The 19510-nt window shown below is 40.9% G+C and overlaps 1 protein-coding gene across 1 annotated transcript; it reads left to right on the forward strand.

Moving 5' to 3' along the window:
* Window positions 1-12504: 12504 nt before the first annotated feature.
* LOC124149735 lies at window positions 12505-17128 on the forward strand. Its single transcript, XM_046521490.2, has 4 exons — window positions 12505-12714; window positions 13272-13784; window positions 15180-15317; window positions 15772-17128. The coding sequence occupies exons 2-4, from the start codon at window positions 13541-13543 to the stop codon at window positions 15939-15941; spliced, it is 552 nt and encodes a 183-aa protein (XP_046377446.2). The 5' UTR covers window positions 12505-12714; window positions 13272-13540; the 3' UTR covers window positions 15942-17128.
* Window positions 17129-19510: the final 2382 nt, after the last annotated feature.

Genomic DNA, 19510 nt, shown 5'->3' on the forward strand with positions numbered 1-19510 from the left:
CCTTTCTTCCAACCAATCAGAGCGTCGCTTACCAGATCATGAAAGTGACAGACGGAATGTGTTTTCTGATCATACAACCTCGAAATATTTAACAGCGGGTATTCCGAACGACAGTTACGGGTTTTATGATTATATCCATACAATCTAGGCCATCTATAAGCCATTCCAGAGTGTTATTTTTATCAGTTTTATTTTTTTTAACGGAGAATACGTCAAAATATGTTTTGAAGCGTAGTCGCCAGCATGAATCTGGTGTCGTAAAGCTCGAGAAAGCTGCTTTCTGATTGGCTAATGTCGATTTCTTGTCAGTCATTTCATTGATCGGTCAAAGTTCGCGAGAGGTCGTTCTGACGTGACCCGTAATGGGATGATCCTCAGATCTTTGTTTAGCAGTAGCGAAAACTAAGATCAGATTTTAATGAGATTGTATTTGAATGTGGCATATTGGACCGCGCTGTCAAAATTTCAACCTTCCAGTGACATATATAACAGATAACACGAAAGGTTGATATTTCATTTGTGTGTTATTTATTTTTTTTACTTGTTTTCAGATGAGGTGAGTAAGCACTGCCTATTTCATAAACCTTTCAAGATGGGATAAAGTAGGCCCTATGTAAACTCACCTATTTGCGATTCACAAAACCACTTTCGTGAAAACGAAAATTTGAACCAGCAAAACATGACCTGGAATGAAGTAAAATAATATTTATCATATGTGAACATTTTGATAAACAAGGTAAGTAGGTCACTAGCATTTTGCTTCAGAGCGAGCAGTCTTGTTTACTCGGGGGGCAAGGTTAACCAAAACATCAAATAATATGAAAAATGTTTTCAGTAGAAACAATTACCACACCTAAGGCATATTACATCATTGGAACCTTAAATTGGTTAAATATGTCCCCATTACGCTATTGCCTTCGTAAAATGCGACCAAATTGAGCATTTGGGAATTCCGGGTAAGAATTGGTCACCAGCAGATCAGCTTGTTGTGTGACTTAATGGATCAGGTAACGTGGCTATTTACAGGCCGTCGTGATATAGACCCGTGACGATCCGGGGTAGAATAGGTCCTCACTCACTCACTCACTCACTAACTGACTTATGTTCTCCACAGCCCGCCACTAACCCCACAGCAGCATTAACAGTTGTCCTCCAAATGGTAAGTTTTTTTCTGATTGTTCAATGAAATACAACTGTAATTCACTGGAAATGTTGCAATTGTAAATAACTTAAGTAAACCAATGCTAGTCGCGAAAGGGGCGTGATGATCAGGATCTTTGGCTTCGTCGTGTCATCTCATCCCAGGTGTTAATCACTGGATTGTCTGGTACAGACTCCTTCATTTATAGACCGTCGTCATATAGTTGGAATATTGCTGAGTGCCACGTTAACTGGAAACAACACTTAAGTAAACGTATTTATGACCTTCTTTACATAGTAGGCTTTGGTAGGCAGAGGACTTTATCAGGGGAAATAGAGGATTTATGTAGGACACAGGACTAGTTTAGTGTCACTAAACTGAGGATCTGATGGCTACACAATATTGTTGCCTGGTAAATTGTATCTTCGCACCACGAAACACATTAATCGTTAACAACTATAGATTTTCTTGTTAAATAAAATACAGCCTTTGATAAACATTATTATTTATTTAATACCAAATAACATAGTGTAGATTGCCAGTATTCATGCGCTGATTCAGACCCGTGAAGATTCCGGGGTAGAATAGGTCTTCAGCAACCCATGCCTGCCGTAAAAGGCGACTATGCTTGTCGTAAAAGGCGACTAACGGGATCGGGTGGTCAGGCTCGCTGACTTGGTTGATGCATGTAATCGTAACCCAATTGCGTGGATCGATGCAAATGTTGTCAATCATTGGATGGACTGGTCCATACTCGATTATTTACAGAGCGCCGTCATATAGCTGGAATATTGCTGAGTGCGGCGTTAAAAAAAACAAAAAACAAATAAACAAACAAACATTATTTAAATCATTGATAAATTATAGCCCTGTTCGTTTTGTGGTTGTGTCACTCTCAACGTTAATAGATTTTTACTGTGGTTGCAGTTGGCAGTTGGGCACACCACATTCTGCAACAGCTTATAAAACCGGAGAAAACAGGTCAGTGTGTTAAGTTGTGTATGTACAGCTGATCATGAGGAAATGTTTGCTTAAAACGGGTCTGTGTTGATAAGAAGAGATTCCCATGTGGCATTCATTGCAAGTGCAGGGGCTACTGCTTAAACCCAACCCCTGTGTTTTGCGACGAGGTTATTGATGAAGATAAATGTGGACTAAGGAACGCTTTGCTACTTGTTACGATTTGACATAGCAATTTCTTTCTACATCTCTGATTATCTTCAATTGTTGGTGACTGATAGCAATATGTGTGTACTGACGGCTGAAGAAATACTGAGTGCTATGAAAAAGAGGTTAGTTATGTCTGTAGAATAAAAAGGGGATATTAACAGGATATGCAGTGTATTATATGAATTAGATCCCCAATATATCTGATGTTCTTTAAACTGTAGTAATGTTACTAACGTCTCTGAAATAATGTATGTCGTGTGCTTCATGATCCTGTTGAAATCATGTTTGTCATGTGCTTCATGATCCTGTTGAAATCATGTATGTCATGTGCTTCATGATCCTGTTGAAATCATGTATGTCATGTACCTCATGATCCTGTTGAAATCATGTATGTCATGTGCTTCATGATCCTGTTGAAATCATGTATGTCATGTGCTTCATGATCCTGTTGAAATCATGTATGTCATGTACCTCATGATCCTGTTGAAATCATGTATGTCATGTGCCTCATGATCCTGTTGAAATCATGTATGTCATGTACCTCATGATCCTGTTGAAATCATGTATGTCATGTGCCTCATGATCCTGTTGAAATCATGTATGTTATGTGCCTCATGATCCTGTTGAAATCATGTATGTCATGTGCTTCATGATCCTGTTGAAATCATGTATGTCTTGTGCTTCATGATCCTGTCGAAATCATGTATGTCATGGACCTCATAGTCCTGTTGAAATCATGTATGTCATGTGCCTCATGATCCTGTTGAAATCATGTATGTCATGTGCTTCATGATCCTGTTGAAATCATGTATGCCATGTACCTCATGATCTTGTTGAAATCATGGATGTCATGTGCCTCATGATCCTGTTGAAATCATGTATGTCATGTGCTTCATGATCCTGTTGAAATCATGTATGTCATGTGCTTCATGATCCTGTTGAAATCATGTATGTCATGTACCTCATGATCCTGTTGAAATCATGTATGTCATGTGCCTCATGATCCTGTTGAAATCATGTATGTCATGTACCTCATGATCCTGTTGAAATCATGTATGTCATGTGCCTCATGATCCTGTTGAAATCATGTATGTTATGTGCCTCATGATCCTGTTGAAATCATGTATGTCATGTGCTTCATGATCCTGTTGAAATCATGTATGTCTTGTGCTTCATGATCCTGTCGAAATCATGTATGTCATGGACCTCATAGTCCTGTTGAAATCATGTATGTCATGTGCCTCATGATCCTGTTGAAATCATGTATGTCATGTGCTTCATGATCCTGTTGAAATCATGTATGCCATGTACCTCATGATCTTGTTGAAATCATGGATGTCATGTGCCTCATGATCCTGTTGAAATCATGTATGTCATGTACCTCATGATCCTGTTTAAATAATCATGTATGTCATGTACCTCATGATCCTGTTGAAATCATGTATGTCATGTGCCTCATGATCCTGTTGAAATCATGAATGTCATGTACCTCATGATCCTGTTGAAATCATGTATGTCATGTACCTCATGATCCTGTTGAAATCATGTATGTCATGTGCCTCATGATCCTGTTGAAATCATGTATGTCATGTGCCTCATGATCCCGTTGAAATCATGTATGTCATGTACCTCATGATCCTGTTTAAATAATCATGTATGTCATGTACCTCATGATCCTGTTGAAATCATGTATGTCATGTGCCTCATGATCCTGTTGAAATCATGTATGTCATGTGCCTCATGATCCTGTTGAAATCATGTATGTCATGTACCTCATGATCCTGTTGAAATCATGTATGTCATGTACCTCATGATCCTGTTGAAATCATGGAACATATCAAACAAGGATTTTGATGGAATGAAATTAGCATTTCAGTAAGAAGAAATCACTGTCATATGGTTGCAATGAGAAAAAGGTTTAGACGTTGTCAACTTTAATCCTTTAATTAAAACCTGGAAAAAGAAGGGTTGTAATAGGTTGTAATCTATTGGGGGTTAAATGAGTAATTACATTTGTGGTTTTCAACTCCTGCAAGTCCACAAAATATTCTTTGAGTAAGACGAGACTGCCAGTAGCATAGTTCAGGCATAATAACATTATACTTAATCTGTTATTCAGACAGCAGATTTTGCAGTCAAACAGATGTCAAGAAAGTTAATCGCTTTTTTCCTCGAAATTCAGTATAAAACAGAAACTCTTTCAAAGATTACAAGAGACTGATGATAATGCAAATATTTCAAACTATTATTGATTGAATTTATGCAATTGTAAGTGTTAGTTAATGAAATGCATAAGATAATAACTGAAATCATAAACTTCGTAACATCATTATATATATATAGTAGAGTCAAATGAAGGCGACCGTCTTGAAATCAAGATGGCGGCCATCAAAGTAGGATTCCTAAGAAATGACAAAACAGACGAGAATGAAGACCCCATTCAATATTTTTACATGATCTATGCAGCCATGACAAATGCTTTCCTCCTGAAATTTGTGTGAAAAAACAACAGACCCCACCCCCAGAACCATGCAAATAAAACATATTTCCCCAACTTGATTTTCTTTGGGTTTTTTTATGATGGCCGATAACACCCTTCTGGTGAGTTCAAACACAAATTTGGCCTGTTATCAGAAATGTCCGGGTCCAATGCAATTTCTACTGGACTAATATGACACCGTATACAACAACTAAAGACGCCATACCTAATAATACATTAAAGCAATTTTGACGTCTTGTACTTTATGTAAATGTATTACGACGCGCTGTCATTGTGACTGACTTACTGAGGTAGTTCTTTACAGACCTTTCTCATCTAATGGTGATATAATTTGAACACATGTGTTGCGTATGATGTTCCTGAAGAGGAAGTTGTGCATCCATATGCTCATGTCACCCCTCTTTTTGAGGAACTATTTTATTCCGCTATATAGGTGGTTGTTGTATGGCTGTCAGTGTAAACATGAAGTCACACGTACTAAATAAAATTGTGTTTAGATCTTGGCCTACATCCTTTGAGGTAAGAAATTGTGATAAAAAATTAAAAGAATTGACTTTCACTTTGTGTGAGTTCATTGGAGTATGAACCGTCACTGAGTGAGGGCCAAACTGTATGAACGTCGGAGCTTGCGAAGGTCAATAACCTACTATGACATCGTATAAGGCAACTAAGACGCTATAACTAATGATATATTAAAAATGTATATTTATATATACACTCTTCAAAAAAGAAACGCACAGGTAGATTTTTAGTAAACTTATTGTACCTAATAAAGTCGATATATATGATTTAATACCATAGATACATATATGAAATTTTGGAGCTCGATAGTCACATGTCGTCGTTGTACAAAGGCATTGAAAACTGTTGATTGTCATGTAAAGTAAAGCCACAAGGTTACACTGAACTCAGTATCTCGTGTGACCGCCCCGGGCAGCAATCACGGCTCCTCGGCACTGACTGGTAAGTGTACGAATTCTGTCCTGTTGAATTCTGCGCCATTCTGCTTGTAACGCGTTGGCCCGTTGTGGGAGTGTCTGCGGTGTGTTCTGACGTTGACGTACACGTCGATTGGGTCCATCTCAGAGGTGTTCGATCGGGTTGAGGTCTGGAAATCTCTACGACCAGGGCAAGTCGTTGATGTTGGCATCATGTAGGTAGTCTACCGAGACACGAGCTGTGTGCGGTGTAGCGTTGTCCTGTTGAAACAGCTCCCTCTGGCGGTCAATGATTGGAAGAAGGTGAGGTTGAAGAATTTATGTACGATTCATGTAGCGATTTGCTGTCAAATTTCCCTGAATCACAACCAAGTCAGATCTCGTGGTGTAGGATATGAGCCCCCACACCATGACACTACCGCCACCGAAATTGTCGAATTCCCGTACACAATGCGGGTCAAAACGCTAAACACGTTGTCTTCCATCTCGCCGGTGAAGAAGAAATCGTGATTCATCGCTAAACTACACTCGTCTCCAGTTTCTCAAATCCCAAGGCTGTAAGGTATGTCACAAACGCAAGCGTCGCTGTCGATGGGTCTGTTGCAAAACGGGGACGAAAACTGGTCTTCTGGGTCGGATTCCAGCCTCGTGAAGATGGTTCCTGACAGCCTGGTCCGATATCCTGCTCAAACCAGGGATGCGTCCTGCAGTCTCCGTAGCCGTGGCATTGCGATGACGTAGGTGGATCAGTCGAATGTAGCGATCCTGTGTTGGGGTGGTATCTCTTGGTCGGCCGGTTCTCAGACGGTCTGCAGTGAAATTGAACTTTGTGTATCGGTCACAAAGGCGGCAAATGGCGCTATGGTGGACGTGCAACAGAAGACTGCGATTCCCCTCTTTGGATACGTCCTATGGCGATGTTCCGATCGGTTTCGTCATTTTCGAACTTGAAAAATGTTGACAATTGAAAGACAAATTATTGACTTATGCTTGCGTTTTTATTGCCACTGCCACGAGTTACTGTAGTGATTTTACTTCCGCGAACAATATGGTGATTAACTGCCCTGATGGTTTCGCCAATTAATAGTGTGATCGTCCGGCACGATCTGCGTAGTGTTATTCTAAAATGCGGTCCGCGACTGTTAGCTCAGAACTAGGGATTTTACCTTTCTCGAAGCTTCGTTGCAGACGAGCCCTTTTCCGGCAGCGCTCGGCCACGTGCATCTTGGCCTCGGCTGCCCGAACACTTCCGAGGGAAACTGAATGTCTCCGACGGAAGAAGAGATCGCCTCACACAACACTCCTCCCTGTTTTCTAAGCTCGGGTACATCCGAGGACGTCCGTCATTGCTGAAGGTCCTCCCCCCATCATTTCTGCTCAGGCACATCCGGAGACGTCCGTCATTGCTGGAGGAACACCTTGGTGTTTTTTTTAGCCGCTCTGGCACATCCGAAGACGTCCGTCATCGCTGGGAGGGATGCTTTAATATTGCTGGAAACCCTACTCCACACATTCAATCATGCGAGGCGTTAAGGGTTTGTACCCATGAATGGACACTGGTACTTGATTTACGGTGTCAATATGGAGTTTCTATATTCTTGCAACCCTACTCCACACATTCAATCATGCGAGGTGTTAAGGGTCTGTAGGTTTAATGGTATCCCCACAGGCTATGGCATCAGATAATTTAAGATGCAAAATACCCATGAATAGACACGGGTACTTGATTCACTGTGTCTTGTATTTCCTTGTATGTAGTTTCTAAATCCTTGCAGCCCTACTCCACACATTCAATCATGCGAGGTGTTGAGGGTTTGTACCCCACAATTAGCATTGGATAATTAAGATGCAAAATACCCATGAATGGACACAGGTACTTGATGGGGAGTTGTGTATCGTGGCTGTACCACTTCCCTGACCCCCAAGAGTAAACCCGGGTGTCCTTCTAGATGGCCTGATGGGTGTGCTGGAATGTGCGCACAGCATCCATTGCTTTCTCTAGCGAATAGGGATGTAGGTTGGCTGCATACTGACCTGCCTCCTTCTGCTCACATCCAAGACAGAACATCATGATGACTTGTCGCTCAACATAGTCTTCTGGCAATCTGTCAAATGCAATTGTTGCTGTTGACATGAGCCGTTCAGACCATTTCGCGAGTGACTCATCTGGTTGTTGGCGCATGGTATTGAATTTTACCTGCGCTGTTTCTGGAAGTTCTTGGCGATCATACCACCGTTGAAACTTTTTAATGAGATCCTCAAATGGGATGTCGGGATCTCGCTCAATGCACGAAGCAAAGTATTCACTCGCTTCGTCCTTCATGCAGAAGCATAACTGGTCCCTGGCTCCTCAGAATTCCAGTTCTCCCGTTTGGTATAAGTCCTAAACTTTAAATAGAAGGCTGACCAACGACTCTTTCCATCAAAGACCAGGGCCCTAGGTACCTTGATTGCCGGGCTGTGTCGGTCCTGACTTGCATAGCTCTGCCTTGGTTGATGCTGTCTGGCCCTTCCTCGGTTAGGAAACCTGTATTCCTCATCATCAACATAATCAAGCACTGGATCTATGCAAATGTCCGGTTCTCTGTTACTTGGGCGACCAGGCTCTGTAACAATCTCTGTGTGTCGTCTGACATCCCCTGCCCCATACTCTCGGTCACTGAGAAATTGCCCAGGATGTATATTTCTTCCTGGTTGGTTTTCGACCCTTCTTGGCTGTGGAATTGTTTGAACATCATGTGTGGCCTGATATTTGTCAATGACAGAAATTATATGTTCTTGCTGTCTTGTTCGGTCGTCTTGAATCCGAGATGCTGTTGCCTGTGCTGGCACTTTGGGTCGCCTCACACAACACTCCTCCCTGTTTTCTAAGCTCGGGTACATCTTTACAGTTTTTCTCCATGACATTTTTTAACAAGTGTGAAAACATTGCCGTTTAAGTCATTGCAAATCGACAATGGCTGCATTTTGACGCACCGTTTGTCGAATAACAGGCCACAATTTTCCAGTAACATAAATCCAATTTATATACCGGATTTTTTGTGTAGTTCACTTAACTACACACTACCTGTGCGTTTCTTTTTTTGAAGAGTAAATATATATTAGCTACACTTTCATTTTATCAGAACATTAGAAGAACACGTGACCAAATGTAATTGCCATGGTAATGACATGATGATCCATTTGCCGCTTAGAACGTCGTTCTATGTAGTTCTATGTTTAAGGCAATAATGTGACTGTGACTATTGCATAACCAGTACTCGACTTGCACATGTTTTCTTCTCTTTACAGAATACCCTGCCTCGCCTGAATGACAAGTCTGTCATATGGACCCTGAAACAAATATATCCAATAAAGCCCATGCAAGGTTATAATAGTGGGCAAGTCTAGGTTACTGCAGTATACTGTGAGATATGGTCATTTCAGAGATTAGATGTTAGTCCACTGTATGGCGAGCATGGTGAATAAAATCATTAGCATTGCACGTTGTAATGGCTGTCTTGTGTGGAGTGGAACTCAACCCAACGTGTGCATGCATGAGGGGCGTTGGGGTAGCCTAGTGGTTAAAGCGTTCGTTCATCACTCCGAAGACCCGGGTGCGATTCCCCACATGGGTACAATGTGTGAAGCCCATTTCTGGTGTCCCCCGCCGTGATATTGCTTGACTATAAAGCGGCGTAAAACCAATCACACTCACTCGCACACATGACTATACACCGGTATCTATACAAACTAAACTGCCAGGCAAAAGAAAACTTACACCGTGCTTGATGGTGGCTAAAAATGAAACAAGCAAGTAGTCGTTATTCGACGGTGATCTATTTGATACGGGTACCATGGCTGTGTTTGAACCTTAAGTTTGCAGTGTTTCGACGACTGCTTTCAGCCTAGTAATGTTTTGATCACGTTTGTGGATAACGTTTTGATCAAATACAGTAAACTACGTTTATAACGAACACGCTTATAACGGACCACTAATTTTCGTTCGTTATAACCGTAGTTCGTTATAAGCATATATACAGCATAACGACAGCAAATAGTCGGGACAAAAAAGTAGGTTCGTTATATCCGTCAGTTCGTTTTAAGCGTGTTCGTTATAAACGTAGTTTACTGTATTTGATCAAATCCAATTTACAAGTGTATACTTCGTTTGCCCGGCAATTTACAACTCGTATTTCGAAATAACGACAGAAGGAGATACTGTAATAAGTTGCATTGCCTTTCAGGAACGTCATGGTCACATTCATGTAAATGCCATCAATATCATCCAAAAACTTGACAATCGATCCACAACATCTTGACACAATGAAACGCCATCAACGAAGTCACCGAACCTGACCGCTTGATCCATTTCAGTGATAGCTCTTAAGAATAAGGTTAGGGGACCAATGATAATTGTAACTGAAATATCCACAGGGAATATACTAGTTGGACATATATATGACTGAAAATATAATGTACCTTAGTAGCAGTGTAGTACTGGTAACGAAAGGAAGTTACAGCGGTAATAAATAGAACATTATATTCGTGTTCATGTCAAACTATGTTCACGACACTCGTGCCTAAAATCACTCCTGTTGTGAACAGGTGAGGTGAGGTGAAATGGGGCTTAACGTCGCGTCCAAGATTATTGCACTTATATAGCGACGTGCATGTACGTGTTTGTGTGGCTGCTTGTACTAGTCCGGACTAATGCCGATTTATAGTGCTAGCTCACTGCGATACCATGCCGCAGTTTAACGTGAATACCCCACTCAGACACTGTATGCTGACTCCGAGCCGACCAGTCCTTGTTTTAGCACCTTAATGCCGAGCGCCAGACAGGGTAACAACAAGTACCATCTTTTAACGTCTTTTGGTATGACGCGGCCGGGGATCGAACAACGAACCTTCCGCTCTCCGGGCGGACGCTCTACCACTAGACCACGGAGGCGGTCTCGTGTTGTAAACAGTATGAAATGAACACTCCTATAATATCCTCTATATATGGTCTCTGATTGTAGCGAGTGTCAACGTTGAAGCGTTATGACGTTAACTGCTTCATTGTTGATGACGTCACAAATTATGCTTCAGACTGTTGAAAAAAGAAGATATTGCCTTCCACCAAAAGTTCATTGCTACAATGTGTTTTTCTTTAAAAAAACATTCAGGCTCATAGTTTTAAATAAAAAAGAATATCTGATAAGAGCAACAAACAACCCGTTCAATAATCATCCGAAATTTCTATCAAGATTTGTGATGAAGTGTCGTGAGTGAGTGAGTATGGTTTTACGCCGCTTTTAGCAATATTCCAGCAATATCACGGCTGGAGACACCATATATGGGCATCACACATTGTACTCATGTGGGGAATCGAACATGGGCCTTCGGCGTGACGAGCGATAGTTTTGACCACAAGGCTACCAAACCGCCCCGATGCCGTGTCGTGATGACACGCAAACGACAAAATGCTTTGATGTGAATAAACGTGACAAAATACTTTGATGTGAATAAACGTGACAAAATGCTTTGAAGTGAATAAACATGACAAAACGCTTTCAGTAATCATACGAACTCTTTACTGTGGCCGTTGTAAACCTGTGTCGAAGATTACAATGGCCATTGTAAAACCTATTCACCAATTTGGCATGTTCTTTGACCTTGGAATGTTTGCCCACGGCTCTCGATTGTAGGCGCTATAGCTATAGGTTTATACGAAGGTTACGTTACGTGGGAATTATCGCAGCCAGTTAGTGACAGGTACTCTGCTGATGTTCCTGGAAATCCTGAGAGCGGATTGTCGGTGGATCGATCCCCGTCCTGGTCATAACACAATACTTTTCATGCTTGGCGTTAAGGGAATACAACAATGACTGGTCGCCTCGGAGTACGTATAATGTGTCCGAGGGGGGTATCCACGTTAAACTGTGGCATGGTATCTTAGATGGCTAGCACTATAAAACAGACAGAGACACACACACAAGAAAACACTCACACAAACACACACGCACATACACACGCACGCACACACACACACACACACACGTTGATATATCAGTGCTATAATATTGAACGCGACGTTAAACTTCCTGTCATATGACTGTACCTCAGGTAACCGCACTGGGATTGAGTGAGTGTTCTGTCTCGACGGCTTGTAAATATTAGAGCCTAGGTCAGGTAAAATAGTGTTTGACAGCATTAGCAACACGGGGCGTGACCAGACACAAAGACCATCCCCCGCGGTGGCAATGTTGGAATATGCTGAAAGCGGCGTAAAACCTCACTCACTCACTCACTCACTCACGCACGCACTCACACATTCACAACCTTCTCATTCTCGTCGGCATGTCACAAACACGGGTTTGTAGGAACCTATTGTTTCCCGTTATCGATCACACCGTAGGTCCCCACGAAAGTCACACATAAATAAAACACACGCATCCTTTAAATATGATCGATCTACATTAAACTTGGTTACATGATAAAGAAATTCGTCACTGATCAGTGATCATTACTGTTTACAAAGTATATTAAATCATGATAAAAGTGAATAAAAACGTTGCTTGTTAGCAACCATGTAGGAAACGTAATTATCGATAGTAGTGACGTCCCTTTGTGTACACACTGGTGTGTATGACGTCATAATCCCTTCATACATGTATCACTATACACTCACGAGTATACACTGGAATGTTAATAACGGAACAAAGCCTCGTTGTTCAGGCTTATTTATTTTCGGTAGTGAAGCGTCATATATAACCGGCAGATAACACACATCCCAGTATTGTAGATAGGAAACAGGCTAGTACACCAGTAAACGCAGGGCGGTGGCCTTGAATAGCGACCTCCGTCTGTCATATGATATCTATATCAGTTTCATATGACACCAAATCATCTGACCTATTACCTCAAACAAGTGTGTGTTGGCTAGATGTACACTACCTAGTTCGCCTTCTCCATCGTGGTCAGGACAAGACAAGACACTGGTAGGTGGTGTATTTTCTCACGTGATGCTGCGCGAACTAACGCGGACTAACGCCGCTTTGAACAATATTTCAGTTATATCACGGCGTGTGGAAGGAAAGCCGAGGTGATGAAGGTGTTAGATGTTTACCACGTTAATGAAACCAACGAATACGGTTTTAATGCTGACAACCTCAGGGCGTATCTGGGATTCGAACCCACGATCATAGGTTTCTGGCTCGCCTTTGACGACTAGGCCATTCCTGCCCCGACGCTAAATACCTACAACTTAATTTAATAAAGTTTCAAAGCACACCGTGCTGATGTACAACTACAACGGCGCAGTAGGTTTCTATGAGTGAATTCTAGGAAACATGACTGTTTATGACGAATTTAACTATTAAAGTCAAGTTGATTGTGGAGGCATTAAATATAAAGTAGGGTTATCATCACTGATACAGTATTCTCAGGATGTGCATTATCACGTCTGTGGTCTCGCTTTCTTTTACACTTTATAAATAATTTGTATAATTTGAACTGGTATTAAATGGAAATAACGATGATGTTTCTTGTCTTCAAGGTGGCACAGTAACGGGACTTCGCTATTACACGTACATAAGATCGTAGAGTATCTACACCTGCGCGAAACATGTACCTCGTCATCACAAACTACACCACGGAACATTCGTCAAAGGATGTTTGAAGCAACAAGGACATTGTTTTAACATTATTCAATTCATAAATATCCTTTTTGAGCGCTACATACATGTACATGCAACAACTGAATTGAAGCTAAACTTACCGGAAGTGACGTGACCGCGCGCATGGCTATAACACGGAAGTGATTTTATGCACGTTCCGAGGGTTGGTGTGAACCGGATGCACAAGATGGCGTTGTCACAAAGTATATCCGGGTCGCTGTATTCGAAGCTTGGTCTGATTGTTTTGGGCATCGGAATTGTATTTCACATAACTGGGTTCAGCGTCCCTGAATGGGTTAAATGGGAAACAGCTGTGGGGCCAGTGAATTCAGGATTATGGAAAGTCTGTGGACAAGAAATTATGGGATGTGTATACATTTCTGGTCAATCAGGTAAGATTTTCACTCACCGCAAAATATAAGTCGCATTCGTTGTTATAATGACGGCAACTTAATACAGGATTCGCAAAAAACTGACACTGGTTCTCACCACTGAGGTTGTCTTTATACCTCGAATACTATTAGGTGACATTACAACATATTAAAGAAGTGGTACTTTTCTGTACAATGTAAATATGTAGTTCAATATACGGCGCAAGTTACATCCCACCTGTGTCAAGGCGCGGGACACAAGAAATGGACTTATCATATATACCAATGTGGGAATCGATCTCGGGCCTTCGACGTGACGATCGAACACCTTAGCCACCAGGCTATCGCATAACGTGTAGATGATCGCATTGCTTGCATTACGAAGTTTGTTCGGCTTTTGTGAATCCGTGAAGATCTGGGTTAGAATTGATCTTCAGCAACCCATGCTTGTCCTGACTTGGTTGATGCATGTAGCCGTATCCCAATTATGTAGATCGATGCTCATGGGACCCGTGAAGATCCGGATCTTCAGCAACCCATGCTCGCCGTAAAAGCCGACTATGCTTGTGGTAAGAGGCGACTAACGGGATCGGGTGGTCAGGCTCGCTGACTTGGTTGATGCATGTCATGGTATCCCAATTGTGTGGATCGATGCTCATGATGTCAATCACTGGGTTGTCTGGTTCTGACTCGATTATATACAGACCGTCGTCATATAGCTGGAATATTGCTAAGTGCGACTTTAAATAACAAACAAACAAACAAACCAGTCCTTACTTTTACAAGTGTTTTCCAGCATTTCATCTCACCGACTGATCCAACGGGACCACCCCAATCTTGCGTAACAATCCTATAAAGTGTCTCTTGAAAAAGGCGTATCTTTGAAAATGGAATTATCTCCCTTTGTCACAGATGCATTTTGAAAAGACAATAACTTTCAATATCTTTAAGTGGAATTTTAGAAGCTGTAGTATCAATGAATACAGAGTTGAGATGGTTTTCAACTTCTTTATTCATTCGGGGGCACGGGTGGCCCAGTAATGTAAGACGCAGCGATTCACTGTGCAGAGTTGCGCCAGAAACCTATGATTGTTTGTTCGAATCCCGGTTCGCCCCGATTATGTTTCTGAGTACCATACCCCTGCTCGTGGGTTTCACCGAAGTGGTAAACGTCTAAGACCTGCATCACTTCGGGCCTTCCTCCCACATTAAGCTGACACGCCGTGATATAACTGGAATACTGTTAAAAGCGGCGTTAAACCCAACTTACCCACCCTTTATTCAATCCATGCGACATCTATCAAGCAAATGAGATACCAGACCTCTTTCCTAATCGCCGCATTGAAGAAAAAGAAAGTTGAAATTTATACGTTAATTTTTTAAGACGTTAACGCAACCTTGACACTGTCCTTGCAGACTGGTTCCGTGCAGTGCAGGCACTGGAGACGGTGGGTCTGGTATTCGAGGTGGTCGCCCTGTTCTGCGTGGGGTGGTACATGTACCGAGGGACAAAGAGAGCAGCCTTCTCCTGTGCGGCAACTAGCTTCACGTCAGGTGGGAAACATTTCGAAGATAAATATTATTGTTGGTTGTCCGGATTCGGAGTTTGCCGGGATGTAGCAGAAATACCGTTCATCGCGATTGCGAGAGAGAGGAGAGCGAGAGGGGGAGACAGAGAGAGGGGCGAGAGAGGGGAGGGAGAGAGCCTAAAAAAGAGAGGGGAGAGAGGGGGAAAGAGAGGAGCGATAGAGAGAGGGAGGGGGGGGAGATTGAGAGAGAGGAGAGTAGGAGGAGAGAGAGAGAGATAGAGTGCGGCGTGATACCCAATACAAACAAACACTATACAAGTTAAAACTATCCATTTGTTCTTTTGCTGATCTTTTCGCGAACACCTGCTGTCTTCACTATTTGATAGTGTTTCATAAACACATGTTCATGACATAATCGGAATCGTACAATGGACTATTATTCTTATGATAAATGACATGTCTTTTGTCGCTTTTTTCAGGACTATCCACAATTATTGGACTCATAATATTTTGGGCGAGGCATAGTCAGGAAGAGGACCTTAACTGGGGATTTGCTTTCGAAGTGATCGGTGCTCTTAACTGCATATGTGCTGGGGCGTTGTTCGCCTATGAGGGCAAAACACGGACTGGTTACGTCAGTCTCGGATAACAAGGCCGAATTCCATTGGACAAAACCATGGTCTGGGTTTGTCAGACAGAGAGTTATGAGTAACGAGACTGAGTGTTTCAAGAACCGTTCATTTACATTTTACAATTATCTCATCAATCCAACAATAAATAAATAACCACACAAAATTGAAGGATTCCACCCCGTGGCAACTAAATTGCACTCAACATTTCGGAGCACTGTCTACCCGACCACACTGGGATAAGATGAACATACGTTTAAGATTTTATTTAAGACATTCTCTTCAGTGATGTCAAAAGAGAGGGTAAGTGAGTTTGGTTTAACGCCGCTTTGAACAGTATTACAGTAACTATTAAGTTTGATTAAAATTCTGATCTAATATTGTCCATTTCAACCTCAACCGTGCTACTGATTAAGGAAGCAATCTTCTCTGACAATATTTCTAATCGCATTTCTAAGCTGTCCATCCGATGGACGAAAGACTGATTCAAACTCGAGATCTTGGATTTCACAGTGTCAAACATGCGACGCATAAAATCGAGAAGTTTGTCATCTCTTCTCACCTTTTTATGTGAATCATTGAGACCTTGTTCTGTGAGAGGTCTCTTTCTTGAGTGTCCATCGCTAGATCTCATCGTGCTGAGGGAGACGACTTGTGTTGTCTGGGTGGGTCATATTTTTAATCTCCGCCATTACGTTCTTCACGAAAGATTGACTTTCGTTCATCTGCAGGGCCATGTGGCAGAGCCGATCGTGCAGGAAAGGAGAACAAAACGTTGTGTGAGCCTTAAGGTTGTTAAAGTAAAGGATCGCGAGGTAAATCGGGTTAAAACAGTATTGATATACTAAAATCGGAATGTTTTACCCGTAGCAGCGTCATATAAAATGCACATGAATGTGTGTGCCACTGTACCAAATTAATTAAAAATCATGAACATATTCTTTATCATTATGCTATTTAGACCCGACATTTTTACCAGCTCACACATAGTTAATAAATCACTAGACTGGAAGTAATCAATTATTTTTTTCCAAAATTATTACATCTATTTATGATTAATGTCATTGTGTAATAAGAAAACAAATGCCAAATAAATAGCTTTTCATATAAATAAAATCCATATCCAATTGATAAGAGTTCTCCTTCTCCCAAACTGTGTTCCATCACCTGTAAGTTACACACGAATAAGTTTTGTTTGTAAAATGTTTGTGGTGTCATGTTTCATTTCAAGAATTTGTGAAACACAGCTAATAAGTCTTTCTTTCAAAGATTGCTGAACCCCAAAGCTTGGATATGGTGTGTCATGAAGTAAAACATTTTCGTTGCATTCCTTGATTTTTTTAAGAACCTTGTGTGATCTTGGAAGGGTAGGCACTATCGTTGATAGTTCATGGTAAGCCTTGTTTGAAATACCTTCTGAATCTTTCACATAAACAACTTTGTTCAATTCCACCTCAGGAGGAACGGTTTCTTTGACCATGTTCTCCTTCATAGATATCTGGATTTGCCTTCCTTCACTGTCCAGAGTTTGTACTGAAATAGGTTCAAGCACATATCTGTCTAAAAATGCTAAAGATTGTTTACAGTCTCTCACAATCATATGTTTCCTTTTATACTGTTGGGACCTGGACACCTCCCCATTAGGAAAATGCAATTTCAATGAGCGTCTATTGGACACACTTGAAAGTAAGTTTCCTTGTTGTACATTTAACAATTTTGTGGATAGTAATTGAACCTTTTTCCTTAGATTTACATTTTGTAAAAGTAAGGATTTGGCCTTCCTAACAGAAGATTTGTACTTGTGAAGATAAGACATGCTTTTTAACAATTTTGATTTTAATGTTTTTATGTTGTGTTCAGACACAAATACTTTGAAGGAATATTGTTCCTTCTTCCATGTCCCCAACAGAGTCTTATACTGCTTCCCACCCTTCCGTCTGGTTGTATCATGTTTTGAAACAAGCTTTTTCAAATATGAAGCCATTGTAGATGACATTTTGCCATACTCAACAGTACTGCAGTCAGTCTTATTTTGTCTGCAAACAATAGTTATTATTTCATTGCATATATCTGGTGAAAATGTTTTTTTTCACCGGTGTTAATCTCTTAAATTCTTGAAAAAGTGTCAGTTTTGATACACTTGCATTAAATACATCTGATATGCCAGTCATTCCTGATCTCCTAGTCATGTTGTTAAGTGGCATGATTGAGCAGTATGTAACACAATAGAACAGAGACACAATGGGTGGCCAATTCATACCTAAGCTATATAATACAGATACATTCAAAGATTTCTTGAAACACTGTGCAGTAAAAACAATCTTCCTTCAAAGGCAAATTATAGCAATTCAAGATTTCAAACTTATTTTACAACATTATCAAATGTTTGTTCCTAAAATCTGTCTCAAGTAAGTTAATGTCCAAAATATGTATTTTGTTAAATGTGGGCAGATTTCAACAAGCCGTTGTGTGTCGGGAAATCGACACATGTTCATTTAGTTGTTCAGTATGCACCGTAAGAGACACAGATCATTTCTGTTACCCTTTTCCACAACAAATTTTTAACACTTCCTGAAGTATAATTAATGTACTAAAAACCATCAATATATATGTTAACACTACTGATGTTCGGATTATCCACTGTTAACATGGCAAATTGAAATGGGGCTATATTTGTTGTTTTGAGTTAGAAAAGTGTTTGAGAACAACATTAGTTTACCATAGACAAGTCACGATTACGACTATATCGATTTGTGTATTGGATTTAGGCCCAGCACGGGCCACAGAGACTGTCAAGGAGGCCTATTTTCGCCCAGCACATAACTTTGATTTATACAATTATGTAAACAAATGAGAGTTATCGCCCCTATCTAAACCTTCGTCACCTACGCCTTGTCACAATGGTATAACCCACATTCGACTCAACATTTACACTTGTTATATTTCTGCGCAAAAGTCAGTAAATAAAGCTTTGCATATATCCAGTTGGACCTTGCTATGTTATGTAAATTTATATAATGAAATGTGATAAAAATGAACTAACCAAATGTTTTGAAAGCAGATAATATTTCTCTCGTCCGCTCGCCTGTCTTTGCCGCATGTGCTGGATCCCAAACGAGGCTCGTCTAAATGTATATTAACTGGATGTGGACTGTGTGGTCTAATTCAAAACTGAAATACTGCGGGCATTTTACACCAATCGCAGTGATTTTTTCAAAGAGCTCTCAATATCGAGAGGAAAAGATAACTACGGTGTAACTAGCTACCTGGAAACCATTTTACGGGTGCTTGCTGAAATCCCTTTCAAGGTCAGTTCAAACAAACATGCAGTAATGGACCTTCGATATATATCAAAGTACGACCAAAATACAACTTTTTTTTAAACAAATGTCGCCAGGTATCATTTTAAACAACCCTGATATATATAATTCAGTTGTAACCAGATCAACAAAATCAACATAGGGTAGTGTGTGGTCGAGAGAAATAAGGGTATCTTAGAAAGTAGGTCAAACCATTACACACAGCACTATGCTTAATGCGACTTTTGTTTTGGTTTGAATATTAACCCTCATATCACTGTTGAAAATGG

Source organism: Haliotis rufescens, unplaced genomic scaffold (genome assembly GCF_023055435.1).
Source record: "Haliotis rufescens isolate VD_foot unplaced genomic scaffold, xgHalRufe1.0.p SCAF_1, whole genome shotgun sequence".
Taxonomy (NCBI): domain Eukaryota; kingdom Metazoa; phylum Mollusca; class Gastropoda; order Lepetellida; family Haliotidae; genus Haliotis; species Haliotis rufescens.